Source organism: Podarcis pityusensis (genome assembly GCF_964106645.2).
Source record: "Podarcis pityusensis genome assembly, chromosome: 18".
NCBI lineage: Eukaryota > Metazoa > Chordata > Lepidosauria > Squamata > Lacertidae > Podarcis > Podarcis pityusensis.
The window spans coordinates 289,101-301,913 of record NC_138043.1 but is presented as its reverse complement, the minus strand read 5'-3'; the positions used below and the strand labels follow the sequence as shown (position 1 = coordinate 301,913).

The following is a 12,813-nucleotide window of genomic DNA, read 5'->3' as shown; positions in this document are numbered from 1 at the left end:
GCCTGCTGCTGGAGGGCTCCAGGTGTTTCTCGGCTTTGGAAAGGGGGCCCCTTGGAGGCCAAGAACAGGCACGATTTCAATCTGCTCGGACAAACCGTCAGCACAAAGCTAGCCCTCTTTGGCCACTGTTGTTTGGCTTTGATATCGCATTGTCTGCCTATAAAATAAGACAGAACTGGGTTGCTGCATTTTTAGGGGTTGGGGGGAAAGCGGCTTCCCGCTGGTCCTTTCAACACCCCTCCAAATACGGAGGCCGCAGCCACAAAATTGACAGGCAGGAAAGAAATCAAGCAAGTATAGGGAAGGGCACACAATCCTGCATTATAGCCCTTTCTCTGATCCTTCTCAATATCTCATCCAGCCGGGAGAGCTGCTCTCCTTTGGCTTATGTGACTCTACAAAAGCTCTCCTGGCCGGATACTATGGCCATAGTTATAGCCTGCGCTTAAAGCGCTGTGATGCTGCTTCCTGGCTTCCCCTAAAGAGTCCTGGGGGATTCAGTGCTCCTTCCACCCCCTGGAAGCCGGGTGCAGCAGGGCTCACCTGAGCTGTGGGGAGGGAGACCGGGCCGGCTGCCCCCTCTCGTCCAAGGACTGGCTCAGCCCCTCGCTCTGCCCGCCTCCGGCCAGCCGCCTCTTCCCCTTCCACCTCTCCCGCTTGTCCCGCAGCTTCCCGGGGTCATCCTGGTACCGCTGGATGTGGAAGGAGGGGGGGCTGTCCAGCTCCTTCTGAGACGCCCGCCGGCCTTTGTCCGCCGGGCTCCGGAAGCTCCAGCTGCTGGCCAGGCCGCCAGGGTGGACGAGGGCCAGATCCGTGGGCCTCTCGGGGTACGTGAAGCTCTGGCTGACGCGGATTTTGGGGCTGTCCAGCCTCCCCAGCCCATTGGAGTCCTCTTTGGCCCCAGCTCTGTCCTCTTGCTTCAGTGCAGGGGCCAGAATGCCACCGTCCACAGGAAGCCGGTCCTCCTTGCCGCCTGGAGCTCTCTCTCCCGGCACGCCGCCGGGATGGGCTTGAGGGGAGACCCCCGCCTCCTGCTCCCCTTCTGCTCTGGGCCGCTCAGGCGCGTGGCCCCCTCCCCCCCTGGACGGGCCGCCTTCCCCACTGCTGCGGGGGTCATCCACAGAGAAGGCAACATGCTTGCTCTGCAGCTCGTTGTGCTCCAGGCCCCTCTGCCGGCGGAACGCCCGCTTCTCCCGGCTGCTGGCCAGACCTTTTTGGGAGAGCGGAGGGGACTGGTCCCTGCTGTCGCTGCTGCTCCCGGCTCCTTCCTCGTCCTCTGCCTTGCCTGTCTGATCCAGGGACGCCTCCGTGGGCTCTGCCAGAGCCTGGCTTGAGACGTGCTCCTCTGGCTGGTGTAGCCCGTTCACCTGCTGCTGCTGCTCCCCAAGAGCCTGCGCGACCGCTTCTTCCTCTCGCTTTTTGTCGGCGATCATTTGATGAAATCTAGATTGCAAGGTGCGGTGGGGGGGGATCAGCAGTTGGTTTAATGGGAGACGGTAAGAGTAAATGAAGGGAGACACCGAACGCAAATGCTGAACACCGCCAGCCCTGGAGGACTTTTGGTCTGTTCCAGCAGGGTTCTCCTCCTGCACCCCAGTTTTCCCTCCTGGGGCTCAAAATGCACAGAGCGCGCCTTGCCCCCCTCACCTCTTGCGCTGCAGGTGTCCTCGGACCAGAGCCTGAACAAGGCAAATCCTCGCCTTCTCCCGTCCGTAAGACCTCCGCTCCCGGTACCCGCGCCACGCCGACTGGATGTAGAGGGCCGCGTTCTCCCTCTCCAGCGCCCTCCGGATGCGGTAGGAACGCCAGCAAGCCTGGGGGGCCCAGGAAGGACAGGTGAGAAGCTGTGCGTCTTTGCTTCTCACATTGTATTGTGTTGTTTTATGCACTGCAACTTGCTGCTGTTTTTACTGGCTAGAGTTTAGAAAGTATTTACTGTAATTGTTAAGAGTGAATCTATTATTTGCTGATATTTAATTTTACTGTGTACTATTGTATTCTAATGGACTACTGAGTATTACTTTATTTAATATACGTTGTTTAAAATAATATTCAGATCCTATATAAAAAGTCACAATAACTTTAAAAAAAACTTATACTAAAGAATGTAGTATGTAATAAGGCATTAGAATCCAAGAGTAAACACTAAAATTAAACATCAGCAAGTATAGTAATGAAATGAAATGGCTGGGGAAACCCAGCCAGACGGGTAGGGTGCAAATAATAAAATTATTGAAAATATTATTATTATTAGCAGGTAGGGGCAGATGGACCACCTGGCTTCTGGTCCATTTCACGTGGTGTGGACTGAGTCTCTCCCATCTGCAAATTAATCTGCTGCCTGTCGGTGCAGGAAACCCCTAGTAGGATGGGCCGGACTCTGGGCAAGGGAGCTTCTTGTGTTTCTGTGAGGCGGGGAGAGGAAGGAGGCCCCTCCTACCTGCAAGGTGACGGCCGCCTGCTGAGCCCGCAAGAAGCGCCTCCTCTCCAGCACCATCCGCAGCCAGCTCTGGAGGACGATGATCTTGCGGATGACTTCCTTGTGGAGGGTGTCCTGCAGCGCCTGCCGCACGGCCTCCTTCATGAACACCTGCAGAGGGAGGGAGGGAGGGAGGGAGGGAGGCGCCAGCCGGGTCACTTGGGGAAAGGGACCAAGACTGGCCTCTCGCGCAGCTCGGGAGCGACCGCCATGGCTCTGAAGCCACGCTTTCCACGCAATGCCCGTTAATTTATCTTGTAAAACTTACCGTATTTTTTGCTCTATAGAACGCACTTTCCCCCCTCCAAAAATGAAGGAGAAATGCATGTGCGTCCTATGGAGCGAATGCAGGCCCCTCTCGCTCTCCAGGCTTCAGGCAGCTATCCGCAAGCTCCGGGAGCGGCGGCGAGGTTGCGCGCAATCTTGCCGCCGCTCCTGGACCTGTTTTGGGGGCTGGGGTCGGGGGAAGCTCGGGCTTTCCCCGCCCCTGCCCCGCGGCTAAAAACGAAGCCAAGACAGCAAGCGGGATCCATCCTGCTCGGTGTCTTGGCTTCTGCCGAAGCCGCGCGCAGCCTCTCCCAGCTGGAGAGGTTGCGTGCGGCTAAAGAGGAAGCCAAGACAGCCAGTGGGGTGGATCCCGCTCGCTGTCTTGGCTTCTTTGCTCTTTGGGGCTGGGGGGGGGGGGGGCGGGAATTAATTTTTTTTCTTTATTCCCCCCCCCAAAAAAAACTAGGTGCACCCTATGGTCTGGTGCGCCCTATGGAGCGAAAAGTACAGTATATACTCAGCTCAACTGTAAAAACAAAACAAAACCTCAAAGCAGTTTACAAAAAAAGGTAAAGCAATAAAATTAACAACAGCTAAAGGACTTTTGAAAAGTTAACAACAGACTAAAAGCTGATTAATTTTATAAGCTGCTTGAAAGAATACTGTAAGCAATTAAACACATTGGCAGGATTGTAAAAAAAAACACTTGCCATGAAGTGAGAATCATGGTTACCATTGAGTTTTAAGAAAATTTGGAGAATAAGATACGATGCAGTTTGAAAAGAGTATTTAGCGAAACCATGGAGGGGTGGAGGGAAGTTTGGCATTCTGAGAATCCTATTTGTAAAATGATTATGATCCAAGTATGATGACCATTGCTAAAAATGAAAACGAATAAAAAAATTAAAAGAAAGAATGAATATAGGTGCATGTGTGTGATTCATACAAGTTTTAAAAATAAATCAATGTACCCCCAGGAAGAGGGGTTTTTGCGCTCAAAACCCCCCTGGCGGCTGGATCTCCACACACAAGGATTCTTAAGAAGACTTTGCGGCTCCTGGAGGGAGATTGGGTCGGCTCAGAAGCAACAACAAGCCCCACAAGGACAGACCTTGGTCTTCCCGATCTGGTAGCTGCCGGCGCCCAGCTGCAGCTTTGTCAACAAGGCCGCGATCTCCTCCTTACAGGCTTTGGCACTCTTGGGCAGCAGGACTTGGAACTGGTCGACAAAATCCTGAGGAGGCAGCGACAAGAAGCAAACAACTTAGCAAACATCTCTGGTTTCTGAAAAGGAGAAGGTGGCAGGTGTAATTGTCTCTGTGCCCAAGACCCTGGAAAGATGCTGCCGGCCAGAGCGTATAAAAGTAGAGCTTCATAAACTAATTAAAGTAGGGTGGCCATATTTCAAAAAGTGAAATCTTTCAATGCCCCAATGAAGTGCAGAGGAGGGCACAGGTTTGCCCCAGACCAAGCCAGGAATAAACCCGGCCAGGATCTCTGGTGGATGCTGAAGCAAGGGGGTCTTCTTCCCTGGCATGAGGGCAAGGGAGAGAGCTGCCTGCTCCACTGCTCAGTGGTACCTGGAAGGTGAACTTGGCACTGTAGCCGGACTGGCGGATTCTCACGGTTTCCAGCATCCCTGTGTACCTGAGCTGCTGGAGCACGAGGCGCTCGTCGAAAAGGAGCTCCCTCTGGAACAGAAAGCAGGAGAGGGTCAAGCAGAGATCGGCCTGCGCTGACCTCCCTCCCCGACGAGAAGCCCCGTCCACCCCAAGGGGCGTGGTTTGCTGAGGTCACCACAACTAGAACCAGCACTCTCTGGTTCACACTGGCAGAGCTCAAGTCCGTACCTGGCAAATGGAAGGAGCAGGATTCGACCTGTCAGGGCTGCAACTAATCAGCCCATCGTGCTAATTCAAGATTAGCCCATGTGGTGCCCCAAGAATCAGGTGGGACTACAGCTCCCATCATCCATGACTGTCGGGTCGCCTCGGCTGCTGGAAACTGAAGCTCAAAAGCACCGGGGCACAGAAGGCCCTCACTCCTGATCTGTGGCCTTTCAGACGCTGCTGGGCTCCAGACTCCCATCCTTGTCACCCCCGCCCCTGCTGGGAGCCCAGCGACATCTCCGTCGGCTGCTCCTGTGCCAGCAGAATGCAACAGCCTCCTGGGGGAAGGCCCTACCTTTTCCGAGTTGGAGCGGATGCAGCGGATGAAGAAGGGCTCGGCTTTCCCCAGGGTCTCCAGGAGCTTGTTGAGGGAGGTCTGCAATGAGTCACAGGTGCGAGAGAAGAGTCAAGCGCTGCCCCTTGTGAAAGCTGGTCTGGCAGCGGGGGTGGGGGGTGGGGACAACCTAACTGCTTTGGGTGGGCTGCATGCATACGAGTGGTTAGAATGTTGGCCTGGGAGAGACAAGGGTTCGAATCCCCCCACTGGGCGTGTCCTCAAGGCCTTGCCTCTCAAGCCTAACCCACCGCGCAGGGTTGTCGTGAAGATTAAACAAGCAGGGCGGGAGAATCGTGTACATCCCTTCAAGCTCCTTGGAGGAAAAGGTGGCATACAGCCAAATAACTAATAAATAAGGAAATAAATCAAGGTTTCTCAAATTTGGGTCTCGCCAGCTGCTGTTGGACTACAACTCCCATCATCCCTAGCTAGCAGGACCAGTGGTCAGGGATGGAGTTTAAGTGGTGGGGAAGTTGTGTGTCTCTGTTTCTCAATTTGATCCTTTTACATGGTTTTGTATGTATTGTGGTATTTTACGCAGTGATTCTTATTGATCACAGTTTGGTAGTTATTTATTATAATTGTTAAGAATGAATTTCTGTGCAATTACTCTTTGCTGACGCTTTGAGAGTTAATTCTATTATGTGCTATTATAGATTATTGAATATTACTTTAAAGTTATGTTTTATCATGACTTTTTGCATTGGATCAGATTATTATAAGGTGTGTGTTCTTTGTTGCCGCAAACCGCCTTGCGTTGAGTAATGCAGAAAGGCGGTATACAAATTAAAAGTGAAATGAGGGGATGATGGGAGTTGTAGAACAACAGTTTGAGAAACCCTGGAATAAATCACAGTGGCTGGCCGGAATCTCACGGATCTGTGTGTCTTGGTTAGTGGAAGGTCCCTGCGGTGGTTCCCCCGGGGGTGAGGGGCGCCTGCTCACCTGGAACTGAGCGCTGATGCTGGGCGGCTTCTTCTTCTTATGCAGGTGCAGGAGGGACTTGGTGGTGCGGTCGTGCAACGTCATGCTCACAATGAGCTTCAGGGACTTGGAGTCCAGCAGGTTCTGCAGCCAAAGGGGACACAGCTAGAGAGCCACACCCTCCACGGAGCGAGCCCCAAGCCCTCTGCAACGGCAGGGTGCGGCTGGCACTGAGCGCGAGGGGTTCAGTTTGCACTTCCGCTGACATTGTGCAGTTGTGTGCGTGTGTGTTGGACAACAGCCAAGCACCGCTGTGCTCTGGCAATGGGCCTCAGTGCCCCTGATTCCCCGCCTCCTCATGAGGACTGGAAACTTGGCGTTTTGTTCCAAGCTAAGACTGAGAGGCCTCAAGTGCTGATCTCTGCTCAGAAGCCCTTGGAGAGTTAGTGCCACATACCAGATGGAGTGTCAGACTAGGACCTGGGAGAACCGGGTTCTAAAATCCACTCTTAATGGCCACACCACACCAGCTCTCTCATCTGCTTCGGAATATTGCTGCTCATTTGTTTTTAAATGGCGTTACTGGGCAGGGAGGGTGAGCTGTAACTTGCATACATATCACAGAACCATAGGCTTGGAAGGGCCACCAGGATCATCTTGTCCACCCCCCTGCAATGCAGGAATCTTCTGCCCCACGTGGAGCTCGAACCCACAACCCTGAAACGGAGAGTCTTAAGCTCTCTCTCTCTGCATAGCAAGGTGACTCTGGTACTGCGTCAAATTCACACACGTTTTGCAGGGCGCGACAACGTGAAACTGACACAATTTATTTATTCTATGCTGTCTTTCATCATTATGCCCCCCAACCACCCCTGAAACGGTTTCTCTTCTAAAGGAAAACGCAGCCCAGCAAATCTCTGGACGTTCTCCACCCAGCTCACCTTTGGGATGGCCTGTTTCTGCTTCGGGCCTCTGCTCTTCCTGTTGAAATAGACACAGATATATCTGTATTTTCAAAAGTTACTGGCGTGATGAGTGCTAAGCAGCAGCCCTGGTTTCGTTAGTTCAGCGAAGCCATGCCTAGCAAATTAGATGAAGCAAAGCAGGCTCAGGAGCCAGATAATAAGCTGATGACTCTAAGTGGGGGGGTGGGGAGGGTCCTGCTCCAAAGGGTGGCATGGAAAGCGTGTCCCATGACACTAATCCCGCCTTGACAACTCCTGCAATCCGGCAAGGCGCTTCCTTGCTTTGATTGTAAGCCCCGAGCCTTTGAAAAGTCAGGATTTCACGCCCTTTTTCTTTTATGCTTGAGCTTTCGTTGCAAGCAAGTCAGTAAGAAACCCAAAGGGTGGTCCCTGCAGCTGCTAACTAGCACACACAAGGTAAGCTCTTCAGATCTGCAAGCGCCTGCTTAGCTCCACACTTGCCACTCTCCTCCTCCGTGCAAATTTTGCAAAGCACGCAAGTCTTGGTTTTCTCTCCGCCCCCCCCCCCCACTCCACCGCAAACTCACAGGAAGTGGCAAGTGGGCCTCTGGAGCCGGCTGAGCGATTGAAGGAGCTTGCGGGGATCTTCGCCCTGCCAGGGCAGGGCCTTGATAGTTCTGACTATTTGCTCATGCAAGTCCCTAAGACACGACACACACCCAACACGAGGAAACACAACACACACACAGAGAGAGACAGCCGTGAAGAGACAGAACCACCAGGGATTAAACAGAGGAGACCATTGCCCGGCATGCTCAAAGGATGGGTGACAAGAGAGGAGATGGTCCTGGAGTTGACCTGCTGTTAAACCTAGAGGTTTGGGGTGTGTAAATGGGGCTGCTGCTGCTTGACTACAATCACAATTTAGTGTCCTTAATATGCATGAATTATCAAGCATTAATTTGACAACATTGCTCCTCCCTCCAAGTTTTTACATAAAATGCCTGTTCAGATTCCTTCCAACACCGTTTGCAGAGCTGAATTATCTCAGGATTTATAGATCTCTCAGTTGGTTAGAGCCTGGCGCTGATAATGCCAAGGTCACTGGTTCAATAATCCTTGTAGGGGCCAGCTGCATATTCCTGCACTGCAGGGGGCTGCGCTAGATGGCCCTCGGGGGTCCCTTCCGACTCTAAAGGTCTCTGGATCCACCCCATAGCCCTGGCTCTGGACAAATGCTTCTTGTTCCACGTTTAGCTCCCCAGGTCAGCCAAGGAAGATCTCCTCCAGCCCTCCACTCATGCACCATGCTTGCGGAGAAAGTGCCTCCACACACACACACACACGCACGCACAAAACCCTTACCTTTGCCACCCTCCAGAGAGAGGCACAAACCAGAAAGAGGACAACAGAAATGTGTGAAAAGCCTCTCCTGGGCAGACGAACACTTCACAATGCTTCCGGGCTGCGCTGACGGCCTTCGGATTTGGATTATCTGCATATGGCATGTCCCCCACCCCTCAATTTCTCAAAATGTTTAGTAGCTTTAGGGTGTAAACTGCTGCAATTTTTGCACCACTGAGTAAGCTGAGAACAGGGGGCCACGACGGCTGCTGCAGCCAGGACATTCTGAGTGGACAGAAATTAGCCCGATTCGGACCTTTACGCTACGGCAAGGCCGAGGTTAGAGCTGCGACTCAGGGTGGGTGCCAGCCCCCCCCCCCGCTCTGCCCGCCCTGTGTGCTTGGTTCCCTGCGCCTGGCAGGCACGGAAGGTCCGTCTGCCCAGGATAGCGTTCCGCCTGGCTGTCGAGCCCGCTCCTCCGCCTCTCCCCCACTTACTTCTTGCTTCCGTACGAAGCAAAGATGTCCTCAAAAGCGTTTATATCAAACTCCTCAGAGCAATCAAAGGAGAAATCAAGCACTGAGCAGCTGCAAAAAGGGGGGGGGGGACACATGCAGAGAGAGGCTAAATAAACAGAGTAATACAGAAGCGAGCAGAGAACGGCGGCAGCAGCGGCAGGAAGGAGATCATCATATCCCTCCCCCCACTCCCCAAAGTCTTCATCCTCCACATCAATTGCCGGCTCAGATGCCCAGAGAGAAAAGGCGGGTGCAAGCAACTGATGCTTTGGGGTGGCAGAGGGCAGACACATACTCAACCCCCTAGGAGGGACACAACATGCTGAAAGGAAAGACACAAGAAATCTGGAAACCAGGAAGAGGCTGCAAATACGCAGCTGCAGGAGAAAGGTGATGCCCTGGTTATTAAGCTAAGCCAGTAGTTCCCATACTTTAGGGGGCCGCTGCCCTACCAGTTCCATGAGCTCGCCCCCAGGGCCCCCTAGCCTACAAAAAGCTTTATTCAGAATTGCAGTTTGCATGACTCACTCAGGAAGTTCCCCTATCTCTCCAGATAAAATTGGGACAATGCCTGGATCAGGGATGGGGGGAAATTGCATCCCTCCCCAACACTACTGGGAGACTGGAATGGTGATGGGAGTTGGGGAGGCCAGTGACACCTGTAGGGCTGCCACCGCCCGACCTAAAAAGGAAAGGACACATTTCTCTTTCAGAACTAACTTTTAAGTTCAGTTGATGGATCAGTGTGACACTCAGCAGAGTCATCCCCCACTTGGCCACTTCATCATTAACTGTTCTTTCATGGGGCCAGGCGAAGGGAGAAGGATCCTGGTAAACCAAACTCCCCTGCTGCTGCCCCGGACTCCACCGGCCTCCCTGGTGGCTCTCGGGGGCCCTGAAACGGCCCAGGGACACAGCTCTAGGCAAAACAGAACCAGCAACTTCAAGCAGGGGGGCCCACCAACCCAAGCGTGGAGTCACGACACCCATTACAAAGAAGGGTGGTGGGGTGGGTGCTCTTGTGAGAGGCTGGATCAGAGAAAGGTGCGGAAGGGACCAGCCCACTTTAACCTTCCTTCCCCCCCCCATGACCTCCTTAGCTACAGATTTCAGATGGTTAAAGGGGTGGGGGGATTTCATGGGGTGCCTACCTCTTCCACCATAATCCGAGCACTGGCTGGGGAGACAGGAAGGCAGAGAGAGAGAGAAAAAGAGAGAGAGAGAAAGAGAGCGTGTGTATATCCAGGCGGATGCAGAGTACAGGTCACTGATGGCGACAAGGAGGAGGAAGGGTGAGGAACCTCAGGCCCAGAGAACAAATGCACTTCCCCCAAGTGTCTCTGTGTGGCCCTTGGAAGTGGCCACACACCTGACAGGCCCTGCGTGCTCTGCCTACTTGTGCTTCTGCCCCCCCCCGCCACTCAGGTGTCCCACTGAAAAGGGTTCCTCACCCCGGAAGCAGAGGGCCTGCGCATCCCTTTGGACTGCGGAGAGAGGGGCTTTGCGGAAGCGAAGATGCTATAAAGGGAAAGCCCGAAGAAGCCGGTGGGGGGGAGGCAGGGCCCCAATCCAGACACAGCAGTGAAGGGGAGAACCTGGCTTCCCCAATGCATGGACCCAGAGTCCTCAGCCCCTCCCACAAAACCAGGGCACCTCTCTCCCCACTTTACCCCAGCTTCTCCTTTCCGCTAGAGTTTCTTCAAGTTGGCCCCACACCCACCATTCGAGGGATTTCCCCCCCCCCTCAACTTGTTTCAAGCTTGTGTGTTACAAGTTTCGAAAAGGCACCCAAAGGGATATTTGTGAAGGCAACAGGACTACTGGGATGTGATGAGAAGAAGGGCAGGGAGTGAGACAATCCAAGGCCTCCCCTTTCTGGTCTAAAAGAAATAAAGAAAGTAAGAGTAGTAATCAAAGCCTACCGATAAACTCTCTCGATTGGGGTGTTGGCTTGCTGCAGTTCGCCCAGGGGTACTCTGGGTCCGTGGCGGACCACGCCTGGCAGGGAAGAAGAGAGAGAGAGAGACTCCGTTGGCACTAAACAGATTCCCAGTGGCAACAAGCAGTCTTTCCTCCCCACTTTTTGAGGTTTTTCTTGGTTTCAGTCGCTCGGAAAGGCTTCCCAACAAAGGCAAGAGCCACTCGAAGGGGGAGCCTGCCCTCCCCTTGCAGGCCTTTTTGTTTTTATGTCAGATCTTTCCTGGCCTGCTCCTCCAAAGTGACTCCTGTGCGGTTTATTATCGCGTAATCTGTTATTAGTTTACAGAACACTTAATGCCAAAATAAGCTTCACAGCAGTATAAAAACCAGTTAGGAAAACATTAGCATCTGATTTCCCTTTCTCCCCTTGTGTGTTGTGTTGTTTTAGACTGTAAGCCTACAGGGGCGACCTTGTCTTAATGGATTGTAGGTAAGCCGCCCGGGGAGCCCTCTTGCCTGAAGCGTGGAGTGCAAACGCTCTAAAACAAACATTAAAATATACACACACGTAATTAAAATGCACGGCAAAACAAACCCACTGAAACAACATAGTAATTAAAACAGGAGACTCAGGTCGAGAGGCTGAGGAACGCCTGAGCAAACAGATACGTCTTCAAAAGCCGTAGGGGATGACAGCAAAAAAGCCTGCCTCCCCGTTACCACAATAAAGGAATTAAAAAATACAAAACCAACTTTAAAAACAGGAATGCCAAATTTAAGGTGATGGGAGCGCTGAGCCAAGGAGGTGTAGAATGGAAAGTGAGAGGGAGGAGGGCATGAAAATAATAAATATTTAGGGGCGGAGCACCTAATCTTATCCTTGCTCAAGGCGCCATATTACCAAAGTCTGCCCCTGAGATGACGCCAGGGAAGGAACCTGGGATCTCGCGCAGGCAAAGCAGGAGCCACGGCCCTTCACAATGCAATAGCAGACGAGAAGCGATCAGGAAACTGCAGATAAAAGGAGCAGGCTGCAATAATTAATTCAAGGGCCTGAAAGTATAAAGGAAGGTTTTAGACGGCTCGATAAATGATATCAGCCTTGGCACAAGCTGCGCCTTCCTGGGGTCAAAGCTAGCACCATTATGCAGCAAATAATTGCCAGCCATTAAAGCTGCAATCCATTCCTTTTCCAGAGGAGAAACCCGGCTTTTAGCTCTGTTGCAGCAAAATGCAACAGAGGAGTCTTGGCAGCTCAATGCCACAGAGAAAAACAGGCGTCTTTTTAAGGTGTCACACTTCTGACCCAGCAGGAAAAAAGTCCTCCAAGCGGCAAAGTGTGTAGAGTGCTTGGGTTCAAGAGAGGCTTGGGTTCAAAGCTCGTTGGGTGACCTTGGGTTGCTCACTGTCCTCTCCTGGCCTAACCTGCCTTGCAGGGCCGTTGTGAGGGGGAATTGTGTCCGGAGGCCATAGACAAAGTGTTCATTGCCTCCAGTCACAAAACATGCAGGGATGTATGGTATGCAAAATGAACCACGGAAAGAAAAGAAGGGAAGTAATTGACTTAAGGTTGTTTAAATGAACAACCTTAAATCAATTTAAGTGGTGAAGGGACGTGGGTGGCGCTGTGGGTTAAACCACAGAGCCTAGGACTTGCCGATCAGAAGGTCAGCGGTTTGAATCCCCGCAGTGACGGGGTGAGCTCCCGTTGCTCTGTCCTTGCTCCTGCCCACCTAGCAGTTCGAAAGCACGTCAAAGTGCAAGTAGATAAATAGGTACCGCTCCGGCGGGAAGGTAAACGGTGTTTCTGTGCGCTGCACTGGTTCGCCAGAAGCAGCTTAGTCATGCTGGCCACATGACCCGGAAGCTGTACGCCGGCTCCCTCGGCCAGTAAAGCGAGATGAGCGCCACAACCCCATAGTCGGCCACGACTGGACCTAATGGTCAGAGGTCCCTTTACCTTTATTTTAAATGAATATTGTGAAATGTCACACACACCTGCCATTTTCTGGGCTCTCTGGCGGCCGCCCTCCGCAAAAACGGCCATGGCTTGGATGGCGGCTCGGAGCGTGGCCCACCGGAAGACGGCCACGGGGTCCATCCCAATGAGCTCCCGGACGTAAGCGCTGTCGCTGCTCCGCAGCAAGGCGACGATGTCGGGCCGCATGTAATCCATGTTCTTCTCCCGGAAATCCTGCAGGGAAGGGAG

General features: G+C 52.9%; 1 protein-coding gene across 6 annotated transcripts in view; it reads right to left on the bottom strand.

Annotated features, from left to right (window-relative positions):
* The window catches only part of MYO9B (myosin IXB), a gene marked incomplete at its 5' end in the record, with an annotated part of 34,469 nt that overhangs the window by 9,360 nt on the left and 12,296 nt on the right, over nt 1-12,813 (bottom strand). For 3 of the 6 annotated variants that reach the window (XM_080988700.1, XM_080988699.1, XM_080988701.1), the window contains 12 exons: nt 544-1,443; nt 1,648-1,814; nt 2,441-2,590; nt 3,858-3,980; nt 4,327-4,437; nt 4,931-5,011; nt 5,918-6,040; nt 6,838-6,877; nt 7,410-7,523; nt 8,664-8,753; nt 10,607-10,682; nt 12,603-12,798. In XM_080988700.1, coding sequence (XP_080844826.1) covers nt 544-1,443; nt 1,648-1,814; nt 2,441-2,590; nt 3,858-3,980; nt 4,327-4,437; nt 4,931-5,011; nt 5,918-6,040; nt 6,838-6,877; nt 7,410-7,523; nt 8,664-8,753; nt 10,607-10,682; nt 12,603-12,798 — 2,171 coding nt within the window. The remainder of the gene's footprint in view (nt 1-543; nt 1,444-1,647; nt 1,815-2,440; nt 2,591-3,857; nt 3,981-4,326; nt 4,438-4,930; nt 5,012-5,917; nt 6,041-6,837; nt 6,878-7,409; nt 7,524-8,663; nt 8,754-10,606; nt 10,683-12,602; nt 12,799-12,813) is intronic. The other 3 variants (XM_080988703.1, XM_080988702.1, XM_080988704.1) reach the window with 3 other exon arrangements.